This window comes from Trematomus bernacchii, unplaced genomic scaffold, assembly GCF_902827165.1.
Source record: "Trematomus bernacchii unplaced genomic scaffold, fTreBer1.1, whole genome shotgun sequence".
Taxonomy (NCBI): Eukaryota; Metazoa; Chordata; class Actinopteri; order Perciformes; family Nototheniidae; genus Trematomus; species Trematomus bernacchii.
The window spans coordinates 4045728-4073365 of NW_022987727.1; the positions used below are offsets into that span (position 1 = coordinate 4045728).

At 40.0% G+C, this 27638-nt stretch overlaps 2 protein-coding genes across 2 annotated transcripts; both read left to right on the plus strand.

Annotated features, from left to right (window-relative positions):
• The first annotated feature begins 1911 nt into the window (after nt 1–1911).
• gpr61 (G protein-coupled receptor 61) lies at nt 1912–8278 on the plus strand. The gene is made up of 2 exons (XM_034145428.1): nt 1912–2117; nt 4189–8278. The coding sequence occupies exon 2, from the start codon at nt 4434–4436 to the stop codon at nt 5850–5852; it is 1419 nt and encodes a 472-aa protein (XP_034001319.1). The 5' UTR covers nt 1912–2117; nt 4189–4433; the 3' UTR covers nt 5853–8278.
• A 2189-nt stretch (nt 8279–10467) lies between these two features.
• gnai3 (guanine nucleotide binding protein (G protein), alpha inhibiting activity polypeptide 3) lies at nt 10468–26668 on the plus strand. The gene is made up of 10 exons (XM_034144826.1): nt 10468–10641; nt 10729–11060; nt 16471–16513; nt 17989–18130; nt 18223–18380; nt 20298–20426; nt 21603–21732; nt 22784–22937; nt 23918–24125; nt 25659–26668. Exons 2-9 carry the CDS (start codon nt 10943–10945, stop codon nt 24106–24108), a joined length of 1065 nt encoding a protein of 354 aa, XP_034000717.1. The 5' UTR covers nt 10468–10641; nt 10729–10942; the 3' UTR covers nt 24109–24125; nt 25659–26668.
• Nucleotides 26669–27638: the final 970 nt, after the last annotated feature.

Below are 27638 nucleotides of genomic sequence, written 5' to 3' on the forward strand. Positions count from 1 at the left end.
ATGAATCCCTGAGGAAATACACTTTATTAAAGAGAGATGTCACATATTGATGTGTAGGACAGTTCCTTCATGCACATCCTGAGGGAGGATAGGCAATCTTCAGAGTATCCATCGAGACTAGGAAACCTAAAAATAAAGCCCATGCACTGTAGGCTGGGTAACAGGGGATATACACAGAGCGTAAAATACAGTAACATGAAACAATGATGAGAGTTGACAGATACAACAGCCACCTCCATACATCAAAAGGTTACTTCTTGTGTCCAAAGCACATTGTTATTAAATCATCTTATTTGGCACCATTACTAAAAAGTAGGATCCTCAGAGAAAACAACAGAGGACATGAGCCAGAGGCAGCAACAGTCAGCCAGCCTGCTTACAACAGTTTAATCCCAAAATAAGATAATCAATCTAACAAGATAACCATAAACATGAAAACATTTAAATGTAAAACATACAGTAGATCTACTGTCAAAGCTGTTACCCTAAATCCCTTATTTTGGTCTAACAGTGGGGCTAGTACCCAAACATGATTACAAATTAGATATTTTTTGTCTGATATTATTGTTGTTGCCAAACAACAGGTTTCACACTGTAAGTAGTTGTAATTAGCTCTGCAGCTTAGGCATACTCATTTTAATTTTGCAGGAATTCTTGTTCAATTGGGTTGTTGTAATACTATAGTGTATTTATTTACTTTGCACCATATGTGAATGTATTGACGTATGATGCACTTTTTGATTGAAATGAATCATACTTTCCATTGAATATCTAAAATGTAAAGAGCTGCAACTTGTATTTCTGTAAAGGATTATTTATTTTTTTGTATTGATCTTTGAGTCTAAAAAATATTCCAAGAACATGGTGACATTCAATCTGGTTTTGTCTGACTAACAGTCCACAACTCAATGTTTTCTTATACATTTTCTGTCATTCAACAAATCAGTTAATCAACTGAATGCTTCAGCTGTCTTTAGGCATTTAAAAAAAGGTTTTTCTGTTGGTTGTCTGACCTTACATTTGTTATTTCTCATTTGCCGGTAGTTTTACCTGAAGTCATAATAACAAACTGAATACACACATGTGAATATTTCTTTCCTTTTTTCTTTTAAATTCCCTAAGGGAGTTAGGATATTGTTGAGATTAACATGTGAATTGCACAATCCGTTGAATCCCACTCACACTCGAGTGGTAAACATTACCTCAGGGCAGAAAATAGTTCACTATGTGTAATATGTATGTTGTGTGGGCCGGGCTTTTGTAAATGTTAATCTCAGCTCATTAACATTAACAACTGGGATTCTTTTCCTCTCTGCTAATCAATAATCCAGCCTCGTGAGAGAGCTTTTGCCGGATTGTGTTTGTAGGGAGATCTTGGTGAGCTGTGCGTAAGGAGACACAGTATCAGAGAAATGCTGGGAAAGGTGATTTTCTCCCCTTATTGTTGGCAACATCTGCGCCTGTTGGTGGAACCTGATGTGACCTGTGGGGAGATTAGCTGAAGGAAGCACAGACTCAGTGAGGCACTAAGACCCAGTGGAGAGCAGGGAGGCTGGGTGCTGCCTGCCCACCCGCCGCCTGCCTGTCTGCTCCGCACGGCTCTGCAGTTGCCCTGGGCGCGTGCCGGAGACAGTATAAGTGTGTGTGAAAGTGTGTGTGTTTGTGTTTGTGTCCACACTTTGTGCATCACGGGCTGGAAGACAGGAGCCTTCTCTTCATTGTTTTAGTACCATCTGTCCCTCTAACCTGAAACGCAGGCCTGGCTAGAGGAAAGCAGTGGGAGGTGTGTGTGTGTGTGTGTGTGTGTGTGTGTGTGTGTGTGTGTGTGTGTGTGTGTGTGTGTGTGTGTGTGTGTGTGTGTGTGTGTGTGTGTGTGTGTGAAGGGATGGGGAGGGGGCGGTCAGCTGGGTTGGGTGGGAGGTGATGACGAGATGAAAGGGGCCAGGTGAGGAGGAGACACAGGAGCGCCTCTCTCTCTCTCTGTCTCTCTCTCAGTCTCTCTCTCTCTGTGTCTGTGACGTGGTGTGTGTGTGTGATGGAGAGAAAGCGAAACAGGTCGGCTCTCCTTCAGTAGACTGTTAACCTGCACAGGAGGAAGCAGCCCTCTTCAGACTGAGGTATGTCACCGACTTATCCTCACACACACCTACCCTGTTAGCAGAGTGTGTGTGTGTTTAATGTATTGAAGTTAGGATGTTGGAAAGGTGGGTCAAGAGTAAAATCTGACTCAAGAGCATACTAGAGGTATTGTTTTATTTCATCACACAATCCAATATATTTGTGTATCCATGTAAAAGGATTTAGGATTTATGGCAATGATCCATTTTTATTTAAACTCCACTGGCAACATTCTGCCGAGGACTGAAAGGGACACTAAAACAACAGGCTAGTTAACTGCTCGCAGACACACTGTGTCATGTGCATATTATTGGGTCATATGGTTTCCAGTGGGCCGCCTGAGATTCTGCGGAAACCTTGAATTCTAGCTTTGTGTGAGTTTGTTTGGAGGCAGAGTTTGACTCTTAATTGTACTTCCCTCATTGATTCGATTACATTAAATAGGAGGATGTGCTGCATGTGAGGCATGTGAGACATCAAGTAATTCCTCGTATTTTTTAAATAGCGGTGTTTATGTGGTTTGGACTTCTTAAAATGATCTCTAAACAGGTTACAGCCACATTTCTGTGCAATTCAAGGAATTTTGAATTGAATTTGGTTTCATGTGATAAAAGACCCTTTGATGGACAAAAACATTTCACGTCCCAGAGTTGTTGTGATAATTTTCCTTTGCATCAACAATTTCAATGTTGGTGCTCCTCAGGGCACCAAAGTGACCCCGGACACCAGAGAGCAATAAAACAATCGATGCTGATTAGACTTGAGGGCTGCTTCAAAGTTGTTAATAGATCATAGCTGAGTGGTTGTTTATTGGTTATTTTAATGGGCTGAAGGTGACTCTGACCCTTTGACCTATTCAGCAAAGGCCACCTACGTATGCCTACGTTTGCCAGCTGATTGTTGTGTTCGATGTGCGTACGCGGGCACAAAAACAACAAGCGCCTTGCAGGGATGAATCCTGTCACACTTATGAAATGGAAAACTTGCACATGCAGGTGTGCAGCACATGGAAATGTACCAAAGCCCTAACCCTAGTGCCCGTTCCACGGCTTTTACAGTGTGTGGGGTTGTGTCCAGGTGAGGTTATGACAGTAAACACAGCACAGAGCCTCTACATGACTACTACACTGGCCACAAAAAGAATTCACTGCTGAGGCTGCTCTGCCACCATTTACATGGATTTTACTTCACAATTAAATGTAGCTATTAGCGTTTTAATCAGAAGTGTATTCAGTCTTTCAAACTCTATATAGCATACATAAGACATTTAGAAGAAGCTTAACATTTTATATTTCTCATGTCATGATTGTAGTTATAAAAAAAGTATTTATCGATGTCTCCCATCACTTCAGACAGCAGGCAGCTCTGTAATGCTGAGTTTCACAGTGTATTCACTCATCCAGTTTGCTCTAGACTCCGTTAAGGTCGGACATATGGTCCACTCTGCGCTTTTAACTTCCCCCTGAGGCACCGGCTGCTCTGAAAACACACATCTGAGGATGCAGATGTCAAATATGTAGTAAATTATGACCCAGGCTACAAGTGAGTGCAGACTGCATCTGTGTCTTGTGGCTTCACAGCAATATAGCAACATCACTACCAGGATCACAGTAAAATAAAATAAATTATAGTTTTACAAAGGAATGCATTTAAATTGGGTTTTTTCCCGCAATTTTATAGAAGTGAGACATTCTTAGATTGCTTTAGGATTCATCTAAGCCTCCTTTGATTTGTGTTTTAATCGGTGGCTCAACTAAAGTCATGTGAGTATTTGCATTAACAGATTAGTTTGATGGTTTATAGAGATTTTCTCCCCTCAATTTCATTATGTATTTGTAGTCTGGGTAAAGAGTTATTTAGGTTTTCCAATTCTATGAAGTTGTGAATTTTGTGAGTATCACCTCCATATTTATGCTACCAATGCTTTGGGGAAATCAGTGACTCAGTTTTCAAACTAGTATCTCCTTAGTAATGGTTTTTTTTCATGGACCCACCATGAGCATGTTGTGAAAACCATCACAGGCTCTTCCCTTACACTTCTTCTAAAAATAACTTTCTCTTTTGTTTCAGATCTCTCCGTGTGAAGGTCAAGTTGGAGAAAGAAGGACAACTTCACTAAGAGTAATCAGGAAATAAGTGAAAACTGAGAGCGTCTGCAAAGCTCCAGGCTGAAGTCTCCGGCGCTCAGGTCTACAGCTCCAGCTGCCATGACAGACACTCCCGCTTGAGCTTCTCAGTGACACCCTATGACGGGGGAGGATGGGTGATGGGCCCGTGAAATTCAGCGGACTCTTTCCTCCTTATCCCATCCTCTCATGGAGCACCCTGTCACACCGAGCCCCTCCTGGAACCATTCTCTCTCGGGCCTCCCCATACTTCCAGCCTCTCTGCACCCAAATATCTCTAACGTGACCTCGCCGGCCACAAGCCTCCCAGGGGGGCTCGATCTGAACCGGTCCTTGGCGCTGTGTGCCATGCTCATCATCGATGTGCTGGCGGTGGTGGGGAACTTGGCTGTGATGATTGTGATCACTAAAACGCCGCAGCTACGCAAGTTTTCCTTTGTGTTCCACCTGTGTCTGGTGGACCTGCTAGCAGCGCTGGTGTTGATGCCTCTGGGGATGCTGTCAGACCGAATCCTTGCGGACGAGGCGTTGTGTCGGAGCTACCTCTGCCTGAGTGTGTGTCTAGTGAGTGCTGCCATCCTCACCATCTGTGCCATCAACGTGGAGCGCTACTACTACATCGTCCACCCCATGCGTCATGAGGTGAAGATGACACTGGGGCTGGTGGTGACAGTGTTAGTGCTAATCTGGATTAAAGCCATTGTTATGTCGGTGCTGCCTCTCGTTGGATGGCTGCTTCAGGGGAACCAGGGTGTGGGTACTCCTTCGACCCTCATTCAGGGTCAGAGACACTGCTCCCTTCACTGGACGGGAGTCAGACACACGCGGCTACTTTTCATGGTCTTCTTTACGTTCATCTATTTTCTTTGCCCTATGCTGATCATCCTGGTGGTCTACTGCAACATGTTCAAGGTGGCGAGGGTAGCAGCCATGCAGCACGGCCCCCTGCCCACTTGGATGGACACGCCCCGACAACGCTCCGAGTCAATCAGCAGCCACTCCACCATGGCAGCCAGCCTCGGTGGAACTGGCGCCCGCACCACCCCACAGAGGACCTTCAGCGGCGGGAAGGCTGCGGTGGTTTTGGTGGCAGTGGGTGGTCAGTTCCTCTGCTGCTGGCTGCCATATTTCTACTTCCATCTCTACACGGCGGTGGTCTCTACCTCTCCCTCCTCACTGGCCCAGCTGGAGGATGTTGTCACATGGATAGGCTATTTTTGCTTCACCTCCAACCCCTTCTTCTACGGCTTCCTTAACCGTCAAATTCGCGAGGAGCTGGGCCGCCACCTGGCCTGCCTCTTCAAGCGGGCCGGGCCAAGCGAAGGGGAGCAGCTGCCCAGCCGCGAGGCCTCCATCGAGGAGAACTTTTTGCAGTTCCTTCAGGGCACTGGATGCAATCTGGAGCCCTGCAACTCGCACAGCAGAGGCAGCCAAGAGGATCCAGAGACTGAGGGCCTTCAGGAATCAGCTGTTCAGCAGAACACGCCAGCTGACTTCCACATCCCAGGGCAGATCCTTGAGGAAACCTCAGAGTTCATACAGCGGCAACAGCTGAACAATGAGCTACATGTATCAGAGAACTGCTACAAAACTGTGCCCGAGCTGTAGCTGCCTCTCATGTACCGTCTCTTTTGCCATCTATAATCCAATAAATATATTTAGTTTTATTCTTATTTTCTAAAATGTGTTAAGTTAATACATCTTTTGTTCATGCTACAACAGTGCTTTTAAGCTAACAACCAAGTGAACTGCAAAACACGTTGTCTTTTTCAAAATAATTTAAGTTGTGTCGAGATTTCGGAGAAAGACGAAGACGAATATGTTCCATCTTGCTCGTATCATAGAGCATTACATGTTTTCAGAGCCATACATGTTCAAAAGTGTGTATGTACAGTGTCAGACTGTTTTCAATGTGATGTTAGCTGATGGACACTAAACTCTTGTGATAATCACGGGTCAGTGGTGTGACAAACATCACAGAAAAAAAGAATTGCTGAAACTCTGTGAGTGCAAAACTTCAGGGGAAACACCAATTTTCACACTTGGGAAACTCTTAGAGCCATTTAATGACATTTTAAGTGAAAAAGTGAAATGTGACTTTTGATATGCATTCCTTAATTTATTCCTCATTTAAGTGAGGTTCAAAAATGTTAAGTGTGAAATAAGTCACAAAACATCACTGCGATTACATCAAAAATGCTCTACTTCCATTTTCATGTTCTTCTTGTTTTACTTACTTACCAAGACTTGAAAAAGCCCCTTGACAATCCGTTCATATTTGCTCAGCGAGACAGCAGTTCCCTATGAACAAACAGATGTTTTATTATTCATATAAGTAATGATCTAACAATAAAACCCACTTTGCTTCACCTATATATAGAAACTAGTTAATCTCAAACATATTTTTGAGTCTGTTGAAAGAAAAACCGTGAGAAAAGAGGAGGGAAAAGTACATATTGTGAGTTATTGTAGCTGTCGTGCCCGGTTTGTTGAGGATATGTTTACAAGTGTTTTTATTTCACTTGCTCATCATAACACCAAGGACTTCATGTAAAAATGTAGTTGTTTTCCCAGTAGAAATGCATGAATATTCAGAACCATTTTAAAAATGGTCTATTCCTTTGAAATATTCATTGTGTTAAACAGGATCATTTCACAGCTGGTGCTGCTGGTGTTATTTATAATAAACAGGCTGACACACTAGCGTATTATTAAGCATTTTCCAGGAACATAGTTATCATGTTTATCTGTTTGCAGTCTTGTGATTATCACCTCCTCACCAAAATCCTCTCACATTGGTACACTCGTGATTTCACCCTCCTCCACTCAAAGAAAAACATTGTGACTGCTTTAATTTGTATGACACTAATGGTGTTAGGATTTAAGCTTTGCAAAAACATTGTCAAACCACAGTTGAACTGTAAGAAAAAAGAAAAAAAATAAGCAGGTTGTGGACTATTTTGGACATTGTGAACCCCCCCCCCCCCCCCCCCGATGTCTCTGCTGTTTACAGGTAAACAAGGGAGCCGTGTGAGTGCGCCTGTGTTTGTGCTCTAAACAACCATGCTTGTTGTGGCTACACAGCACACAGGTGAGACGGTGCTTACACATGGCAAGCTTTGCCTTTGGCCTCATACAGCAACAAATGGAAGACTGTGGTGATACTTTCTCTGATCTCAGGTGGAATACAAACAGTTTGCACAAGTCACACGAGCAGTGACAAATCTTCCAAAGAAATTACACGGCACAAATCTTTTACTAAACACTTTCTTGTCTCTTTTTATACTTGCTCTTTTTTGCTGCCTTTATCTATTTTGGGCTGCCTCATACCGGACTGTTGGCATGATCATAAGACATACAGGAGGTTCATATTTTGCTGGGAGTCAGAACAAAAAAAGGCCCCTTTGTCAGGAGGAGACATAATGTTCTTAATATTCCTGCAATATGACGCTGTTGCACACTGTTTTTCAGATAGGGTCATCATGTCATCTTGTTTCAAAATGTTTCCTTTGTGTGCAGTAATGTGAGGCCCTAGAAAATAGTGAGCTCAATCACTGCCATAATTCTAAATGTTCAAAAGTGTGTATGTAAATAAATAAACATACCATTTTATGCAACAAAATGACATAGAACTATCTTGATTGATTCCACGAGGGTACAGGAACAAGAGTCTTATCTCTTCAGATTATCTTACTCATTGAACATTATTAATCATCTCCTCTTTATCGTACAATGTTGTAATAAATTGGGTGATATTTCTCATCGTCTGGGGTCATTACAAAGCCCCTTATGCTGATTGAATCCACCATTCAATCAGCTGGATTTTCGTTACCGTAGCAGCAAAATTGCCCCGACCAATCTGATTAAATACTTTAAGCTCTATTTCTGCTACCATCTGTTGATTATGAGGACATGGAAATAAGCTGCTCTGAAGGTGAATGTCAGATAATATTCCCAGCTTCAGGAATATTCACTGACATTAGTCAGAAACTGTTTTGTTCATCGTAAATAAATAATGTGTCTTTTGTACCCGAGCTGAAAAGACTGTTTGGATTCATTATCATTACAGTCTGTTTCCCTGTGTTTTGGTTACCTACAGTATCAGTTGAAATGATACAAGAAAACAGCACAAGTTTAAGTTGCTGTGGTAGTTACAAGAAATGTTTTGACGAATAATCACATGTGTCACACGATCAATCCTGTCAATCATCTTTTTCTGTTCCACGCTCTAGCTGCCTGCATCTGTGGTTGTGTGTGTGTGTGTGTGTGTGTGTGTGTGGTTGTGTGTGTGTGTGTGTGTGTGTGTGTGTGTGTGTGGGGGGGGGGGGGGGGGGGGAGCAGTGTCACAGAGGTGAAATGAAGTACTCAGAACAGGATGAAAGAGGAGTGACATTTAGAGGTAGGCAGGAAGCTATAGCTCAGCAGTGAGGGGGACATTAGCTTACTTGTCATGAACCAACACACACAAACACACTGTCCACTTTATCCCACAATTTCATGTCCTATATTATGTGATGTACACCCCAACTTGTGCACTAAATGCTTAAACATAGGGGACGTCACCATTTTCAATAGGTGCACTAATTGGTGAATCATTACTGATTTAAATCTTAAATCTAGTGAATAAGGCAGATTCAGAGTTTGAGGTAATATGAAAGGATACAAGATGATTGATTATTAAGTTGATGTTGCAAATTAATGCAGGATACATATTCGGTGTCAGCCTGTCGTTTTTGTAACTTTTCAGACAGATTCCACCGTGCTCTTCTGTTCTGATTATCCTAATTTCCTCTCCCTCTCCTCTGCTGCTCCCCATCGGACAGAGTGACTCATAGCTTTTATGTCGAGCAGTGGAGGGCGCCCCCACAGCGCAGGGAAACAGTTCAAACAGCCTGACCTTTGTGATGGGCCACAACACGTCCGCTACCACCATCATGTCCCCCTCGGGGGCCCCTGGGTGCACAGCGCATTCATTCAGAGGATGAGTCTGGCGTCTTGTATAAAATATCACTAATATATTTTGTAATATATATATATATACAATTTACTTAAGGTATAAAGATAATTGAGACCACTCATTGGATCAGAGATTAAACTAAGTACATTGATATCTTGGTTTGTTTGGCTGGAAAAGACTGGAGCAGAGATAAAGAGTAATTTTTGTATTTAAATATAAAATAATAAAAATGATGATATTCGGTTTCAACAGTGAGGTCTGGGGTCTTAAGGGGAATTCAATTATTTTTTTAGTCCACATGTGTTTGTTATGAATATTTGTATTGAAAATGTCCAATGTTTAACTGCTGAATTGTCAATAAAATATGAATTTATAATAGAGTGTTTTAGACTTTAATTAACCAAAAATAGGTGTGTGCTGCTCATCCAGTGTAGTCATACAATGCTGCATTGATTTGAGTGACTAGGTTAAATAACATGGGAGCTACATGTATGGAAAAAACTGAAATTATCTTCTAAAAAACGAATTTGTAAACTCAATCTATTATTTAAAAATGAGTGCCACAAAAGACACATTAGTTACTTTTTTTGCATCACTTTTAATCATTTGGGCGAGTTAGCCACAGTGGTATTGAAACTCACATTAGTTTTGTGTCATGCTAACAGTCATTTATTGACGCTCTCTAAGTGAAACCCTGCAGTTAGGAGTGAGGGCTGGATATGAGCTAACCGTCCTGACTGCAGACTTTAAAACTGAGTAAGAACATTTGGTATGATACCCCTTTTAACTTGCAGAAGATTTCACAGTCTAACATTTAAACACCAGTGAGCGGGATATCACATAAAGTCCAATAGCCTTTTGTTGACAAAAAAAGTGCTTTATAAATTAAGAAAAATGTGATCCTGACATCATGACCGGAGAAGTCTGTCGATGGTGTCTGTTGTGGTTTAACACTGCATCCACACCTGTAATCCACTGTAGATCCACTGGGGGCTCTCTCACACCACACAAAACTTCTGCTCCACTCCTCTGGCTGTAAATGAGTGTAAACTGTCATGAACAAACCTGCAGGTGTGTCATCAGCTTGTTTTAAATAACACAATACCTCCTTCACGGAGGCATGTTAGAAACATTTCGATTTGTTTCGAGGTTTGATCAATATTTAAGCTACACAGGGTGAATTCACATACTGGCAGTTGAGAAGCGACTACATTTCCCATCAGCCACTTGGGGCGCATCAATGTTCCTTTTTCAGTGCTGTTTCTTTTAGTCAGCAGCTGGAACAACTGGATCAACGCGCGACTGCGCAGCAGCACCAGATTTTGAGGGGAACAGTAGAGATTTTTAGTTAAAAATCGGTGGATTATATGTGTCGTTTTTCCTACACATTCATTTTTTAAGTGTTTTTGCTTTCTTATGATCTAATTTCTATTTTCTTCTGTGAGTTCTAACTTTGGATACAAATATTTTAAAACATCTATTTGGTGAGTTTTTCCGCCTAAACCCGGGTATTTGCTCCCTGTCCAGAGTGTGTGTGGCAGTGTGAGCTCAGCAGCATCAGACGGTTAGTTTCGCTGAAGAGCCTCCGGTGCCAACGCCTCTTTTCCCCCTCTGCACTTCTGCTGCCCGGCTGGGAAACTTCAGCTCGCACCGACCAGAGGGCTCGTTTCAAGGCGTCTCCCTTCAACTCATGAGCGGCTAAAGCACAATCCAACGCTAAAGAAGTTTTGTGAGAGTGAACATGGGCTGCACGATCAGCGCCGAGGACAAAGCTGCGGTGGAGAGGAGTAAAATGATTGATAAAAACCTGCGGGACGACAGAGAGAAGTCAGCCAAAGAAGTGAAGCTGCTTCTGCTCGGTATGAACTGTGTTATTGTATAAATGCATGAAATCTGTTTAATAACTTTTCATTGTCACTTTTTTAATGCAGTGTTCAGTTTATGACTGCAAACACTCCTCCTCCTTCTGTTGGTTTAATGCAGCTGTGTCTCATCATGCCTCCACTGAAAGAACTTGTAGAAGTAAACCAGATGTTTGTGGAGAGGAAAACTACACGTCCTCAGCTGCCTCAGAAATGTTTTTGATCACTTGTTGAAATGTGCCCAGAGTGCACTATTTGTTGACCAAGTGTTGTCACTTGTCAAAAAGCACGTTGAAGGCCAAGCAAGGTAGCCAAGCTGCAGGTAAATGCTGACCTGGAGATTAAGCTTGAACACTAAAGAATGGGAGCAAAAGCTTGTGTTTGTGTTATACTTGCCAGTATGAATATCAATTGATGTGGTTGTTTTGAATTGAAATAGTTTGATTTGGAAATTGTTAAAGCTAATAATACACAAATATTTCTCAGCTTTTTCCATAAACCACTTATGAAATAGTCTGAGCCTCCCTATGGTCACATGTTCAAGGTGAGGAGTATCCAACAGATAACCGACATGCTTTGACATGCTGTTTCTTGCTGTATCTCATCATGATACAGCCTGTATGATTGATTGTAAGGCTGCAGCTGATTATTCTCTACTAATCTGACAATAACTTGACCAGCCTTAATCATTTGGTCCATCAAATGTCAGGAAATAAAAAAAGCATTTGTCCTCATATCATTCAATTACCTGTCATATAATTAAAACATAACATCCTCACAATTTCAAGGCCGGGATTCAGTTATGTTGGACATTGTTGCCATAAAACGATTGAAAATTTGAAATGATCGCCTATTCATTTTCTATTGATTGACTTATGAATGACTTAACTCGCCTCAATCTGTGCGAGTAGGATTTGTAGGTTGCTTTTTGTAAACACAACATGGAAAGTCGGCCCCTCCTCTTCGGCTTAACAAGTTCAGCCATATTCAGTCTGGCTAGCTAAGGGGCATAGCTTTTGTGTCCAGACAGAAGAATTTAGCAGAGCTACCAAAGCTTTATACTCAGACGACACTGATTACAGTCTCAGGGCAGCACAGAGCCCAGGGGAGAAGAGGCCGAGGGCGAGGGGCTGAGAAACAGGCAGAAACATCCCAAAACACAGCGAGACAAGAACGCATAGGTCAGCAGGGTCTCTGCAGATACAGACAGCACACATGATGATTGAGAGAGGTTTTTCTTTTACTGTAAGTAGTTTTTTATGAAATCCTCATTTTGCTTTTGACTTAGGTAAAGCATTGTGTGTTACAGTGAATATCAGACAGACTCACTACGATACAACATGGTATTGGTTCAAATATTTAACAGGTTCAGTGTTGTGACTTTTGGTAACTATTTCAGCGCTCCCTTATGCCTCTACTGACCACTGACTGTATTTAACTACCTGCTGCTTACATACTGACACACACTTGGCGATACTGACAATGTGGGTTTGCATAGAAGTGCCAGAGGGGTTAAATGCCCCCAGTATACAGTAGCAACCTTTTTATGCCATGTGGCCCAGAGCAGGGACTTTCTCACTATCCTACAGATCCTATCCTTTCTGAACTGAAATTGAATTTCCCCGCTGGGGGATCAATAAAGGTCCATCTTTCTTTCTTGCTCTTCAAGCGTTGTAGTTTGAGACTCATCAAAATGAAGCAGTGTCTCGCTTGACCCCTCATCATGCGGTTCATGTTCTAAGTCGGGTGATTTCCTATCTCAGATGTGTCTTATTTGATTACCTAAGAGGCCCTGAGAAGTAAAAGTATCTAGTATTTCACAAAAACGTAAGAAAGAATAAAACATTTTCAGCAGCAATTTTTATTTATTTATTCCTTTATCAATGTGAAGGCTACTCAAAATTAGACCTTTTCCAGTGTCCCGACTTCCAGTTATTTGACTTATTGGAATGGCTTGAAATAAAACCCCAAAATAAATAGTAAAGCACGTTTCAGCTGAACCTGCCGTTAAGAACAAAAGGGAACTAATGTTTGAAGGTGCAGTATCACCCCTGTGTTGTCTTCAGGGTACCAAGTGTGCACTTCCTAGCTGATTATACAGATGCGATGCCCTCGACCTTTTGGTTGAACCTTTTCAGAAAATGTTGTGCAAGAGTAAAATATATGTAAAAAAAAAATATGAGGAAGCTCTGCAATTCTGTAATTTACTGAGATGTTTTTTTATACTTCCCGTAACATTATCTCATGTACTGTAGGCAGAATAAATGAGAGCACTGAGTATTTGATTAAATGGATGAATCTGATTTAGATGCAGCTATTAAATTAGTCAAAGGAATTAAATCATCACTACATTTATTCATGCTGCAGGACTTCCTGAAGGCTCTGCAATGACGTTGTAGTTGATACCCACAGAGTTGCATCATTGTATTACTTACTTAAAATCTTCTCATCACACGCTTTTTTCCTCGCAGTGGTTGGTGGTTATTACCCCAAAGCTAGACTTTCTAAGAAGAATCAACTAGCTACAGAGATTAAAGATTGTATCTGAGATTTGTACAATGTGTTCGATTAGAGAAAAAACTGTAATATGAAGTGTCATTGTAAATCAGATGAATACATATGTACTCTTGAGGTGTTGTCCTGCCGTTTCCCTTATAGTGTTTGTTCTGGATGACATTACTGATAGTGACATTATTCTCTAAACAAAGGCAGTTTATTTCCCTTTACGTTTGCAGGGATTTTTCTTACACCTCGATCTAGAAGATATGCCCGAAAGATAGATAGATTTGATAGATTACAGTCTGATCTGCATTGTTTTGTTGTGTGAGGAAGTTGTGTTAGGTAGACCTGAGTGTTGTGAGGAAGTCAAAGTCCCATAGATGTGGTTGTTGAGATGAAGCAACTAGCTGATCTTTGAGGAACAACTGGGCAGATAGGTGTGGTGGTGCAACAGTACAATGCAGTCTCATTGTACTATGGACACACTCATTTTCTGACCACAGCGTTGAGGGGTTTAGTGATTTCCCCAGGCAGTGCCCTCCACTCCCATGTCTGTGCTGGAACAAGAGAGTTATAGGGGGAAACAAAGAGGAGTTCTGCTGCTGCTCTTTGTACAAACCACAAAGCTGCAGAGCCTCCCCTCCAATGGAAATGGTCTCCTATTTGACCACGAACAGTAATTCATAAAAAAATCTGCATTTCAGATTCTTGCTAAATGAGGCTTGGTTTGGAGACTGACTCCTGCACGGCTCAGTGAATCTCTGTGTGAAGTTGGTGGAACTGGCAGGACGCCACGGTTGACGATCAGCCCAAAAATGCCATGAATGAGAGAATTGGTGACTGAAAGGAATCAGCACAATTTGTCCTCCCTCTCCCGGCTGTGTGAGCGGGCATAAATCTATTTTGCTGGTGACAGCTTAACCAAAGAATTTGTGGATTTAATTCTTGTCGACTGGCCATCGGAACATATCACTCTACTGCTGGCCTTCTTGATAAAATACATCTGCAAAGTATTCCTAAATGACAGACAATATAATAATGACAATGCATCTACTTAATAAAAAATAAAAAATCTCATTCTGACTAATTTGCTGATTAAAAAAAGAAGAAGCAGGTATTCATATTTAAATTCCTGTCCCTGGAAATGTCTGATAATAACTGCGGTTATATTAAACATAAGAAGGCTCTACTTCCAGTGTAAACTCCCTCCAGATGTTCATGCAAATAATGTCTCACTGGTTGTGCAAGCTTGACATCTAATCGTTCATGTGCACACATGTTTTTATGCCTCTTTAGTCAAACTCCAGCTCTGTCTGATTTCAGAGTGAGTCAACCTGAGGCACAGATTGCAGCTTCCACTGACACAAAAGTTAAAATCTTAGCTGTGACTTTCTAAATCACGTATTGAAAAGGTATTTGGTATTTTTTTTAAACAGGTATGTGCTGTCCGAATCTCATCTTTGTCCCACATGGTCTAGGCTAGGGGTTAGGGTTCCTGGGTCCAGGCCTACCCTGAGAAAGATAAGTGTGGAGCAGCTATTTCATGTTGTGAAATGCAGAATATAAATGTCACTGTATGTGTCATGCTGTGTACACGTTACATAATATAAACTTATTTTGTAATCTACTATATTTGGCCAATCAACAATGGATCAAATGTTTCCCATAGAAGTCAGTAGCTTGTCTGTCCAAATGTAATATAAACTAAATCTGCCCATCAGCACCTCTAAAGCTCAATAATGAACACACGGAAAGGTAAAAACACCACATCGGATTATATGACAGACGGCTTTTTTTTAGGGTTCTGGACAACACAAACAATTTGAAAGTATTCCCTAGATCTTTAGAAAATATCCAGGCAGTTTTCACATTTCATGTACCAGTAGTAATAGAGAAAAACAGTATTCAGTTGGTACTCATATCGAAAATAGTTATAAGTTGCTGCCCTATATATACTGCGTTATTCCATTTAACACATATATTTTCTCACTGCTTTAGTGACTCCTGAAGGTTGTCTTCTCAGAAGGGCTAAGATGACATTTCAATATCTTTGCTTCCTTTAAAGGGGAAGGTCATAAAAAGAAGAATGTCTGTAAAATGATTACAACAATTCCAATTGAATCCTTAAATGTCTGTGCTCATATTTAGTTATATAAAATGTCAATGCAGTCATTCTTTGCTGGTTGATGGGGGATGATGCTGATTTTGGGGAGTACACAAGTAAGATAAACCCCACAGATGGGACAGGGAGGAGTTGGCGTTTTTTGTTTTTAGATTGCATATGGAGTCTTTAATCACATGTGACGTTTTTATGACCGCTCTGCTCTCTAACGCCCATAGCAGCATGATATCTAGGATTGTCTCTCCAGTGGAAAAACACTGTCCGAGCCAGGAGCGAGACAACTGTTTCCTGTTGACTGATTGTTGTTGAAATACTGTAAATGAGAAATTATTTTCCCTCTCACCATTATTACAATGAACTTCATTGTAACGCATGCTTTGTGAGGTGTTGATATCATCTGTGCCACTTGCCACAGATGGACAATGTTGTGAAATCTCTCAGTTCCTAAAAAGACCTCTCTATTTCCTATGATGCTCAGTGTGTTCAAGCTTAAGGCTGTCATATACAGATGTTATGGTAAGCAGTTAGCATATGATACCTCCATGTGACTATATACGTTCCCTCAGGCCCCCCTTAAGTGTCTTCATTTAAAATGAATCACAAGGCTGCCTTTTCTTAGAATTTTTACGCAAATATACCGTACTGCACACCGTGTGATGATGCATTATTAAATGAGTTCAGATTAAGTGCAAGCGGTATAAAAAGCTAGTTTGATCCGTCGTTCATGTAATACTGAATCTGTCAGATATTAATTTGGCTGCTCTAATTACTGTCCCTCTCTTTCAGGTGCTGGGGAATCTGGAAAAAGCACACTAGTCAAGCAGATGAAGTAAGTTACAGATTCCTTATAACACTCAACATGACGTTATATGCAGGGTTTCCACGGTTAAAGTCTCAACAAGTCTTAAATTCAATTGTCTGAAAGGAAGGCCTATAAAAGGTCTTAAAATATAAGCTTTACTGTTGTCTTAACTGCAAATAACCCTGAGGATGTCAAACTTCTTGTTGTTTTGAACAGAACCACAATGGGAATCAATGTTTTCCTAAGGCTTCTTAAGTTTGCTGTAATTAACTATAATATTGTTAAAACATTTCAACACATTTTTAATCAAACATATTTTAATTCATACTTTTGCCAGTATTACACAAAAAATTAAGTATCAAATGTATTCTATGTGCTCTTAAAGGTCCCATGTCATTCTTTTCCGGTTATTACCCGTCCCCTTGTGTGTTATGTAGCTTGTTATGCATGTAAACGGTCTGCAAAGTCACAAACCCTCAAAGTACACCCTGTAGCGAGTAAAACTCTAACACAGAAAAAACGTGTATGCTGCCCCAGAACGCCTCGTTGGAGATTTTCTTTTCGTGTCCCGCCATCCCGCAGACCCCACGCAGCAAGCCAGCTCACACTGTCTGCTCCAGCAGCGAGCCCCGCAACGTCCCGCCAACACGGCACCCAGACCCCACGCAGCATTCTCATCTGTTTATCATTGTTGGTGTCATTTTCTGGTTGCTAACGCCATTGTAACACATAATCGCTGATGTTCCGCTGTAACGGTGGTGGACTCATCAGAACAAAGTGGGCGAACTGACTAATCAGAGCACAGTGGGCTCACAGGGAGGGGGGGGCAGGAGCTCCAACAAGCCATTTAGGACAGAGAGTGAATACACATACTATACAGAGATGCTGTATGAAAAAACCAATGTGATTTTGGAACATTGCACAATATAAATCTATTCTAGTATACCTCAACAATGGAATTATGATCAGTAGAAATGGTCATGACGTGGGACCTTTAAAAGGACTTAAATGTAACTAGTTGAACCTTTAGAAAGCTTACATCAAACACCAACATACTGCTAAAAAACTCTGACGCTATTCTTGTATTGCGTTGACGAAATACCTCACTCCCACTTTTAGCTGCAGCCTTGTTGTCAGAGGTTAGTAATGTTTGGGAGAGTATTGGTCCCAAACAGGGTTCATCTTTGTTAAAAAAACACTGTGTAACTTAATGGGGACCCTCATTTCATTCTGCTTAGGCATTGTAGGAAGCCCCTTTTGCATAACATGTTAAACAATGGCCACAGAGGCCAGCCGTACCCTGGCAGGACGTGAATAGACTCCCCCAGTTCCCACATTAGCCATGCTGCATGTTCACAGAAGCTCAAATTCCAGCACTAATGACAGTGTGGCATGAAATGTTTCAATACTGTAATCGTCCCACATTTGTTAAATCCATTGTTCACACTGAGTAATATTTATCTGGACTCTAAAAACACACTTTCATTTTGTCTCTGTGTCAGAATCATTCACGAAGATGGCTACTCAGAAGAGGAGTGCAAGCAGTACAAAGTGGTCGTGTACAGCAACACCATCCAGTCCATCATGGCCATCATCCGCGCCATGGGTCGCTTAAAGATTGAGTTCGGAGATGCTGCACGAGCGGTACGTTTAAACAAGACTTTTAAAGAGCCACCTCCTCATTTATGATTTGAATCACTACAGGAACAAAATTACATTGTCATTTTTTTTGCCAGGACGATGCCCGCCAGCTGTTTGTCCTGGCGAACTCTGCGGAGGAAGGCGTGTTACCGTCCGAGTTGACCACTGTGATCCAGAGGCTGTGGGGCGACGTGGGAGTTCAGGCGTGCTTCGATCGATCACGAGAGTATCAGCTCAACGACTCTGCTGCATAGTGAGGACTACTTACTAACTACAAGCTTGTTAAATGATTTAAAATAGAGAAGACTGCACTGCCATTCAAGTCAAATCAAATCAAATCAAATCAAATCAGGTTTTATTCATATAGCACATTTAAAAGCGATTTTTGGTCGAGCCAAAGTGCTGTACATGTAATAAAAACACATTACTACAAATCACAATAAACGACAATAAATTACAACAGATATATCTTAAAAACTAAATAAAAATAAAACACACGGAAAAGTCAGGAGTCGTGCTCCGCTCTAACTAGAAAGCCAGAGAGAAGAAGTGTGTTTTTAGTTTAGATTTAAAAACCCCTAGGGTCTGGGCCGACCTCACATGGAGGGGCAGAGTGTTCCAGAGCCTGGGGTCAGCTGCTGAGAAGGCTCGGTGCCCTCGGGTTTTTAGCCTGGTCTTGGGCACTACCAGCAGCAGCTGGTCAGCAGACCTTAAAGCTCTGACTTCAAGGGAAGAAGTCTGTAGAAAAATGATTAGATTTGGCTTTCATTCTTTAATTTATTTTAAAGATTCTTTTGGGCAACCCAGGTCCTCCGCTTGGAGACCTCGCCCCAGTACAAGGCTCTACTAATTGAGCCCATATTTTATTTTTTTGTCAAAGTTAAACAATCCATCATGAGTTTATTTTCTTTTTCATACAGCAGAAAGGTAGTCAATGAATCATTCTGTCAATCCAGGGGAAATAATCAACACCCTTTCTGTTCCTTTTCTGAGGTGAGGACTAATAGGGAAGTTTGAAATTGCGTCATTCATCTTCTTACCAAAGAAACTGACATTTCTTGTTATGTTGATCCCCTCTTCACTGGTATAGTTTGAGTCAGAGTTGTTTTTTTCCTTCATGTCTGTTACATTACCACTGGAACACAACGGGAGGCAAGATGTGTCTTGTTCTTCACACTCTTGTGTCAGCTTGTTGTACTTCTGATTGCATTCCTGAAAAAGGAGAAACATGGAGGGGAAACTGACTACGGGAAAACTGTTATTTTATATAACATTATTATGATAGTCAACTACTAGATACAACCGCCTGATGAAGTTTAGGAAAAATGCAAACAAAGTAGTTTGAGCTAAATATAGTCCAGTAAACCTCTGGTTTTTCTGCTACCGTAAGGTTTATCTCCCTGAAAGAAAAAGAAACTCAAGGACACTCACTATGTTTTGAAAACAGCCGAGCTTGTTGCACATTGTCCACAAGAGGAACCAGAGCAGTTAGTCTGTTTTAACTCAACCCACAAGGAGCCAGTGTTTATCACGCAGCAAAATATGAGCCCATATTTAGTATCATTCTGTGGAGTCCTCGGATGTCTGTCTGCACAGCAAGTCCTCCACTTCACCAGACACAAGTGTCCGCTTTGCAATACATTGTCCTTTTTCTTCTTTGCTTAAGGTCTTCTCAAATACATCCCATGCATCTCTATTATAGTATGACTGCACTGTTCAGGAAAAAAATAACTGAATCAATATAAAAAACTCTTGGTTGCACATAAAACAAATCTAATAATAACATTAAAAAATACAATAAATTATAAAAGGAAAACAAATAATAAATAATAAATGAAAAACATAATTGTGTCCATTTTCTCTGGAAAAAAACTGCGATTTTCCATTAAAACATGGCTGCCAAATAGCATAACATGTCTGAGCACAGTCTCTTGTGAAATGCAGTGTAAAATTATGTATAAGATATTCACTGTGGCTTATATAGGTTGGAAAAAAACGTTCTCTTGCATTTAAGAAGCATACTTTGTCTGGCTAAACCATGTTGGGTTAAAATAAAGTGAAAAACTGTTTTTATAAAGCACATATTGTGAGCTGCCTGTACTGCAGATTCTACTAAAGTAAAAAGTGTCCGGTGATATGTGTATTTGCTCACATGTTTTCTGTCTCCCAGCTACCTGAATGACCTGGACAGGATCTGTCAGCCGAACTACGTCCCGACTCAGCAGGATGTGCTGCGTACACGTGTGAAGACCACTGGCATCGTGGAAACTCACTTCACCTTCAAAGATCTCTACTTCAAGTAAGTATACCTGTAACTCATGATGGACTGCTTGTACCATTTACACAACTCATTAGGCTTTACAAGCAGTCAGAGTCGGAGCTGGTTTTCTGTAGCCGTCAGCATTTAAATGTCCTTTAATATCTTAATGCAGTGATCACCAACCCAGGGCGCTGAGAGATTATCATTTGGTCAGAAATGATTTAATAACTAAATTCAGTTAGAACATTTTTAATTAATTTCTTTGGACTTTTGTCCAGTCTTGAGGTATTTTTTTTTTGTATATAGTTTTACCTCTTTAAATGCAAGTTATTTTTTTTACCGTGATTAAGAAATTATTCAAACATATACAAATTGCAGAAACATACTCAACATACTGTAATGGTACAGATAGAGCAAAATAGAAAAAAATAGAGAAATACAGAGAAAATAGAGAAACATTTAAAATAACTTTGAGATTAATAATAAAAAGTTTTCTTTGAAGAGTTCACTGACAGTTTGACAGTTTTATCATCACACTCACATACAAAGTTGGTTTAAGTAACAAAATCTTGGTTTCACATGCTTTAAGTTTAATGCAATATCTCACCTTTATACTGTACTGTGTTCATATCCATCCAGCTGTCTGTGTTCCCTCATAGTATAAATAATATTTTACATTAACCTGATCGCAGATTATTTGGCTTGTTTTTTTGGGACGTTACATACGTGTTGATTTTATAACTGTCTTTTATAACACCCATTAGTTGCTGACTGGTATTCAGCCTAATACGACCCACCTATGAAGCAGTAAATGTGATTACATCTCTCCAGTCCTTTTACATTATGTTATTATCCAGCTCCTGTACTTACAAATATTGGTGTAACATTAACCGTAATAGCCTCCCTGGCCTGCCTCTGTAACCTCATAAAAAAACATTGCAGGATCTGGAAATGTGTAATCCCTGAATTGATGTGGAAGCATACAATTCTGCATCAGTTAGCTCAGTACTGATTCAGTGTGTCTCTCAGGGCCTCAGGTGGAGACAAAGGCATGTGTGTGTGCATGTGTGTGTGATTGTGTGTGTTTGTGCTCTTGCCCTGGATTTACGAGGACACTCATCTTCATGAAACACTGGGGGGAAATGACATTAGAAGCAAAATGAGCATGCATTCAGTGTACATGTATTCATGCAGTCTCTGTGTCTTTGTCTGCAGGATGTTTGATGTCGGTGGTCAGCGCTCAGAGAGGAAGAAGTGGATCCATTGTTTTGAGGGTGTCACATCTATCATTTTCTGCGTAGCACTCAGTGACTATGACCTTGTCTTGGCTGAGGATGAGGAGATGGTTAGTAAAGGATACACTGTTTGCATCTTAACACATATACTAGAAAAAAGATGTAGAAAACGTTAATGTACCTACACAGGTAATTTGTGATACAGCACAGTAAACATTAAACTCATTGGAGACATAATTTAAACTGAAAACATCTGAGACAATATAGTCCATAATCATGATCTAAGAAATAAGAGATATTCTTTTGCATAATCCTTTGTGCTGCATGCCCACAGGTCTATGAAATGACATAACATCACAAGAGGTGTTACTAATAAAAGCATTAATGATGGCTCTGCTCTTTTCAAATGTGCTATAAAGTAATGACAGTGTGACAGTGAACCAGCTTTTATAGCTTGTAAGTGCTGGCAAAGACACATTAGTACCCTTTTCATTTGGACTCAGCCACTAAAAGCCATGTAAAATATGTTTTTATAAAGAGGCTCTGGTACATGTGGAATTGTTTTTTATGTGCCACACAGAGCCCTTGGTTCAGGTTGAGTAGACATCATGCCAAACAGGCTCTGACTGGCACTGTTAAGCCCCCCATCACCCTGAAACTAAAGCAGTTCAATCAAAATCAATCATCATTCATTTTAGGGTTATTATGACGATATCTCAGTGTTGACAATAACTTTTAAATTTAAAATCACATGATTGGTACACATCAACTGTTCTAGGGTGAGTCCTTACTGCAACGGAGCATGTTGAAATTCAACCCCAGGCCCTTTTAGCATGTCATTCCCTCTCTGGCCCTTTATGATTATCTTCAGCTGAACTGCACAAAGGCAAAAAACTCAAAAATAATGTTTACAAAATAATAATACTCATATGATACCATTGTTTAAACAATTATCATCAAATCACAATTCGTATGCCTTGCTGTGGTCATGGTTACAGACACTATGTGTCATTTTCTATATATATCACCACAATACACTTATTATAAAATATTTTGGTGATAATCATGTTGAAAAGATCTGACATTGATACAACCCTTATTATTTTATAATCAACACTTGTGTGTTCTGTGAAAATAAATCATCATCTGCTCTATCCTCAGAACCGGATGCATGAGAGCATGAAGCTTTTTGACTCCATCTGCAACAACAAGTGGTTCACCCTCACCTCCATCATCCTCTTCCTCAACAAGAAGGACTTGTTTGAAGAGAAGATCAGCCGTAGTCCGCTCACTATTTGCTGGCCCGAATACTCTGGTGAGACGAAGCGATGTATAAACCTTTTCTTGAAGTGTGACGTGATATTATCCGCTGGTGTGTAGTGGTTATTTGAATGTTTTGATCAGAGCAAATATGTATGTATCTATCTGTTGAACAGCTGGGTGATATAGCCAACATCTTCTATGAAATTGTCCTTTTATATCTCGAATAGAATATATATTGACATAGCAAGTTTTGTTGTAGTTTAAGAAATAAATAGTCTATTTCAGGAACTTTAGTGCCAAATAAACAGTTTTAGGTGACCTAGCCTAAAAGGGATTTGATGATATATATTGTCATCATTCACAGCCCTACTCTTGTGCATTTGAGCATTTACTTCCTGGCAATTACCATGCTAAGATAAGAGAATAGTTGGATCTCATATCTTGAAATGATACTATATGATTTAGCTGTTGCAGCGAGAGAATCTTTTTGTTGAATAGGCTTTAAATAAACAATATCTCTTTATTATGTAAATGCTTGAACAAGTGACACATGTGAACGTCATCAGCCACAAGCTTTTTTAGTTTAACTGAATAATTTACTGCAGCTCATTCTGCTTGCCAGGTTTATTAACCACAGTCATACTGATGTCCATAATTGATTTGGACAGTTATATCTATTTATAGATCTGCAACACATGATTTGGTGTCATGGTTCATCATTTTTAACTTCTTCAAACTAAGCATTCCTAAAGGTGTTTCTGCACAGCAGTCACATACATAATTGAACAGCCGCTAGCAGAATAAAATGACCTTGAAAGATCATCCATAAAACAAATGTACAAAAACCTGCCTCAAAAGAAAATTACAAAAGTTAGTTAGAACACTGGCATTAAATTACAGCTTCAACTGGTCATAGATTAATGCCATGTGTTTAACCTACATTGTAAAAAAGAAAAAGAGCTGACAGGATTTTTTAAATGTTAATTATAACCACGTTCTTTTTATGAATGACCTTTTTTTTTTTTACTGCAGCTGGGAATTCATACGATGAGACTTCATGTTATATCCAGGCCCAGTTTGAAGACCTTAACAAACGAAAGGGCACCAAGGAGATCTACACTCACTTCACCTGTGCCACAGACACCAAGAATGTTCAGTTTGTGTTTGACGCCATCACCGACGTCATCATCAAGATCAACCTGAGGGAGATCGGGCTTTACTAAAGCTTCAGGCGCTGCAGGTCAGCACACTGACCTTCACCTGCACTACAGCTCCTGCACAGCGCTGCAGAGATGTGGCAATAACAGTTTACCATGTTAGGTTGTTGCATCACTGCAAAGACAGTTTCTGTGATTTCACTCATGTGTCTGGTCCAGAGACAATGACAATTAGATGAATACAATTCAAATTAGCCAATATAATCCTATAATCTTGTTACTTTGTTCACCTGAGTTTTTATAGAATGTCGCTAAAATGTGTCAATTTTATGTTAGGATACATACAAAAAACATTGACACTGGCACTTGGAAATCCAAGGCGTTGTGTCATAAAGTGAGTTCAATTTACCCAAAACCTGTATAATTAATTTGAACTGAACAAACTATGGGTCAAACAAAAAACCATCAAATCAAATAATCAACTCCATCCACTGATGAAGGCTGTGTGATATTGTTCAATGATCTGGAAATAGCATGGACCCTGCGATAGGATTATAGACTGCTAGATAATTAAAATATTCACAAATCCACAAAAACATTGAACAAAATCGATTTCTACACTTATCTGAATTATGAGAAATACAGAACAATATATCTACTCTCTGAACTTTTAAATCGCTAAAAAACAAGTGTTCCCTTCCACACACCCCTGTGTTATGATGGCGTTTGGTATCACCCATGAGAAGCTACATGTTGCATGTTTATCAGTGTGAAGATGTCCCCAGTAGAAAGCAGTAGGCCTAATGGTAATGTAAAGAAACAAAATGCACTTAGACAGAAGTTAGGAGTCTTTGCTCCCCATTACTAAATTCAGCTAACTCGTTTTACTAAAGAAATAGAGAAAAAGTACACATTTAAGATAAACGTTTTTGCTTGTAACGTTATGCTAACAAGCTACATTTTAAATACCTGGCATGCTAAGTGTTACCGTCAATACATTAGCATCTGTTACCATGCGAACTGTGGATTTAGGTTTGAAGTTAAAATTACAGCTCAGAATGATACAAATATTTTCACGTTTGAGAAGTAAGTATTTCACTCATTCACGCATTTATTAGGCAAACCTGTATCAAATACAACAGCTCTCAGACATACATTTTACCTTCGCAACGATGATGATTTACTTTCTAAGAGGTGTAGTCATTTATTTAACTTTTTGTTTAATCTGTTATAGTTTGAATGTGGTTTTTAACAGGACTGCCTTTTTGGATATTTTAAGATTTAGCACTCCACCATGTATCCTTAAAGCTAGATATCCTTATCAAAACGATATAAGAAACAGTACAACACCATCACTAATTGAGTAACATTGTTTTAAAAGTTAATTAAAAAAAGGATTATAATAAACTTTGAACAGGTAGAATATATGACAATATGATAATCTGTGTAGGAGTTTTTCAACAAACCATTATTTTAATGGTTTGTTAAGACCCAAAGCTGGCTTGTAATAAAAAATAGAGCAGCTTATGCATGAAATTGTAAATGACATGTTCTGAAGCATTGTATTTATATTTATTATTTATTTCATATTTTATGTTTTTTCCTTTTCCTTGCAGGTGTCAGGAGCAGAATTGGGACTTCTGGGCTGGTATGTCTTGTCTGCAGAAGGAGAATTAGAAAGTAGGTGTTTCTAAGGACTAAGCTGGTGCCATGCTGCATGCAGGACCTAAATTCCGCAATTTGGGGACTTGATACCACCATTACTCAATAGATGTTATGATGCAGAGGCACTGGGAGGAAGTGAAAGTGGTGGAGGCTTGTGAAATTATCGCTGTGAGATTTGTGAAGTCCTGTCATATACAAGACCTTTGCATCAGTCTGGGGCTGACAGGTAAAGCTCCTCTGATGTCTCTGACGCATTTATAGTTTGACTATATGTACATGGACCAAAACAGACTGCCTGTTTATCAGATCCATTTCACAGTTTCACAGCTGATGTACATTCTGTTCACTTTTTTTCTGTTGCAAATCTTAATTCTGTAATACATTACTTTTATTGAATATTTGCATATAGTATATTTTAATTTTTGGGTTGCAATTATGTAGTATTTCAACTTTTGGATGTGTGAATGCGTTAAATTATGCATTGAGAAGCGTTTTGTTCGGGCAGTTTTCATGTATATAACGTAACCTTTTGGGTCTGGGATTAGTTAGCAAGAGTGTAATGAACAAAGTAGCAACACGGCTGTCTACATAGTTAATAGTTAATCATTTTTCACTTGACAACATTGTATTGAACAAAATATTTTTGTACACATCACTGCAAATCAATTTGTAAAGGGAGATCTTGATTTCCCTGTGTTCTTTTCAAAGGGGGTATAATATGACCTACTTTTATCACTAAGGTCAATATGGAATTTTTTTGTTTAGTTAGTGATGATATATTCAAGGATTATTCATTGTCAAAATGCAGCACATGGTTCCACAATGAAATGCAGTTGTAGCTTAGTTCATTATGTTGCATATGAAACACATGACAGAACAGAACAAAAACAGCTGCAAGTGAATTCCTGAAAATTCAGTTTTTTTGTTGTGCGGAGGATAATAAACAAACAAACCAATCGTAGATATTATCTGTGCGAATAATATCTCCAGCATCTTTAAAATGACAACATGGGTAAAACATGGTCCATGATCTTTGGCCTTTGAGCACCAAGCATCTTTGATGTAAACTCACAGCCGCCTCGTCTCAGCGGAGTGCATCGCTCTGTCCTGTCACCGGGTTAGCTTAGCATTGCTCCCGGCTCTCTTTCCTCTCCTTCTGTATTGGAGGCCAAGCATCTCAAAAGCCTGACCATTGTAGACACCAACTATCCCGCCGCCCTGCACCGTCCAGTCGAATGCAGATTCAACAGAACTTCACTCGCATAGTTCACAGCTAAAAGGCTAACAAAATGGTGAATGCATGATAGTGTGTTATGGCCTTCTTCATTACAAAAATGTGATGCTATTGTGGGGGATTTAGTCAATTTAATCTCTTAACAGAACAGGGCAACTGGATATGTGTTGTCTTACTCGTCCCTGGTCGGTGGTGTTCGGTCCGGCAGGCCTACTGACTGGCTGGGTGGTCGGAAGGAGCCGTGGGTGGAGATCGTCTCAAAGTCTGTGTACTTAATCCAATCACCACGTTTCCTTCCCCAATGTTGATAAGTGCATTTCGGTCATATATATAAACACATTTAACATACAAAGTGAGAAGTTTGAAAAAGCCAGAGCTTGTATTTGTTATTTTTGGCTTGAGCCATCCCATAATACTGAGGAAGTCTGTTTCTGTAGCATAGGACAGTTTGGATTACGAAAGTCACTTCCTGCACAGAGAAGTCCTGGTAGGAAATATTTCTTAAATTTAGCTTTATCTACATTGCTTCAGTTGCATTGGTACATTTTCACACATTAAATAATAGCACTGAGTTGTTTCACTTCCTTCTGTTTTAAAGACAAAATCAACTCCATAATTGTACCACAGGCAACACCCTTTAGTTGTTATCCACTGTGAGATTATTAAAGGCTAGTTCTCCTAAACCATGCAGGGAAGA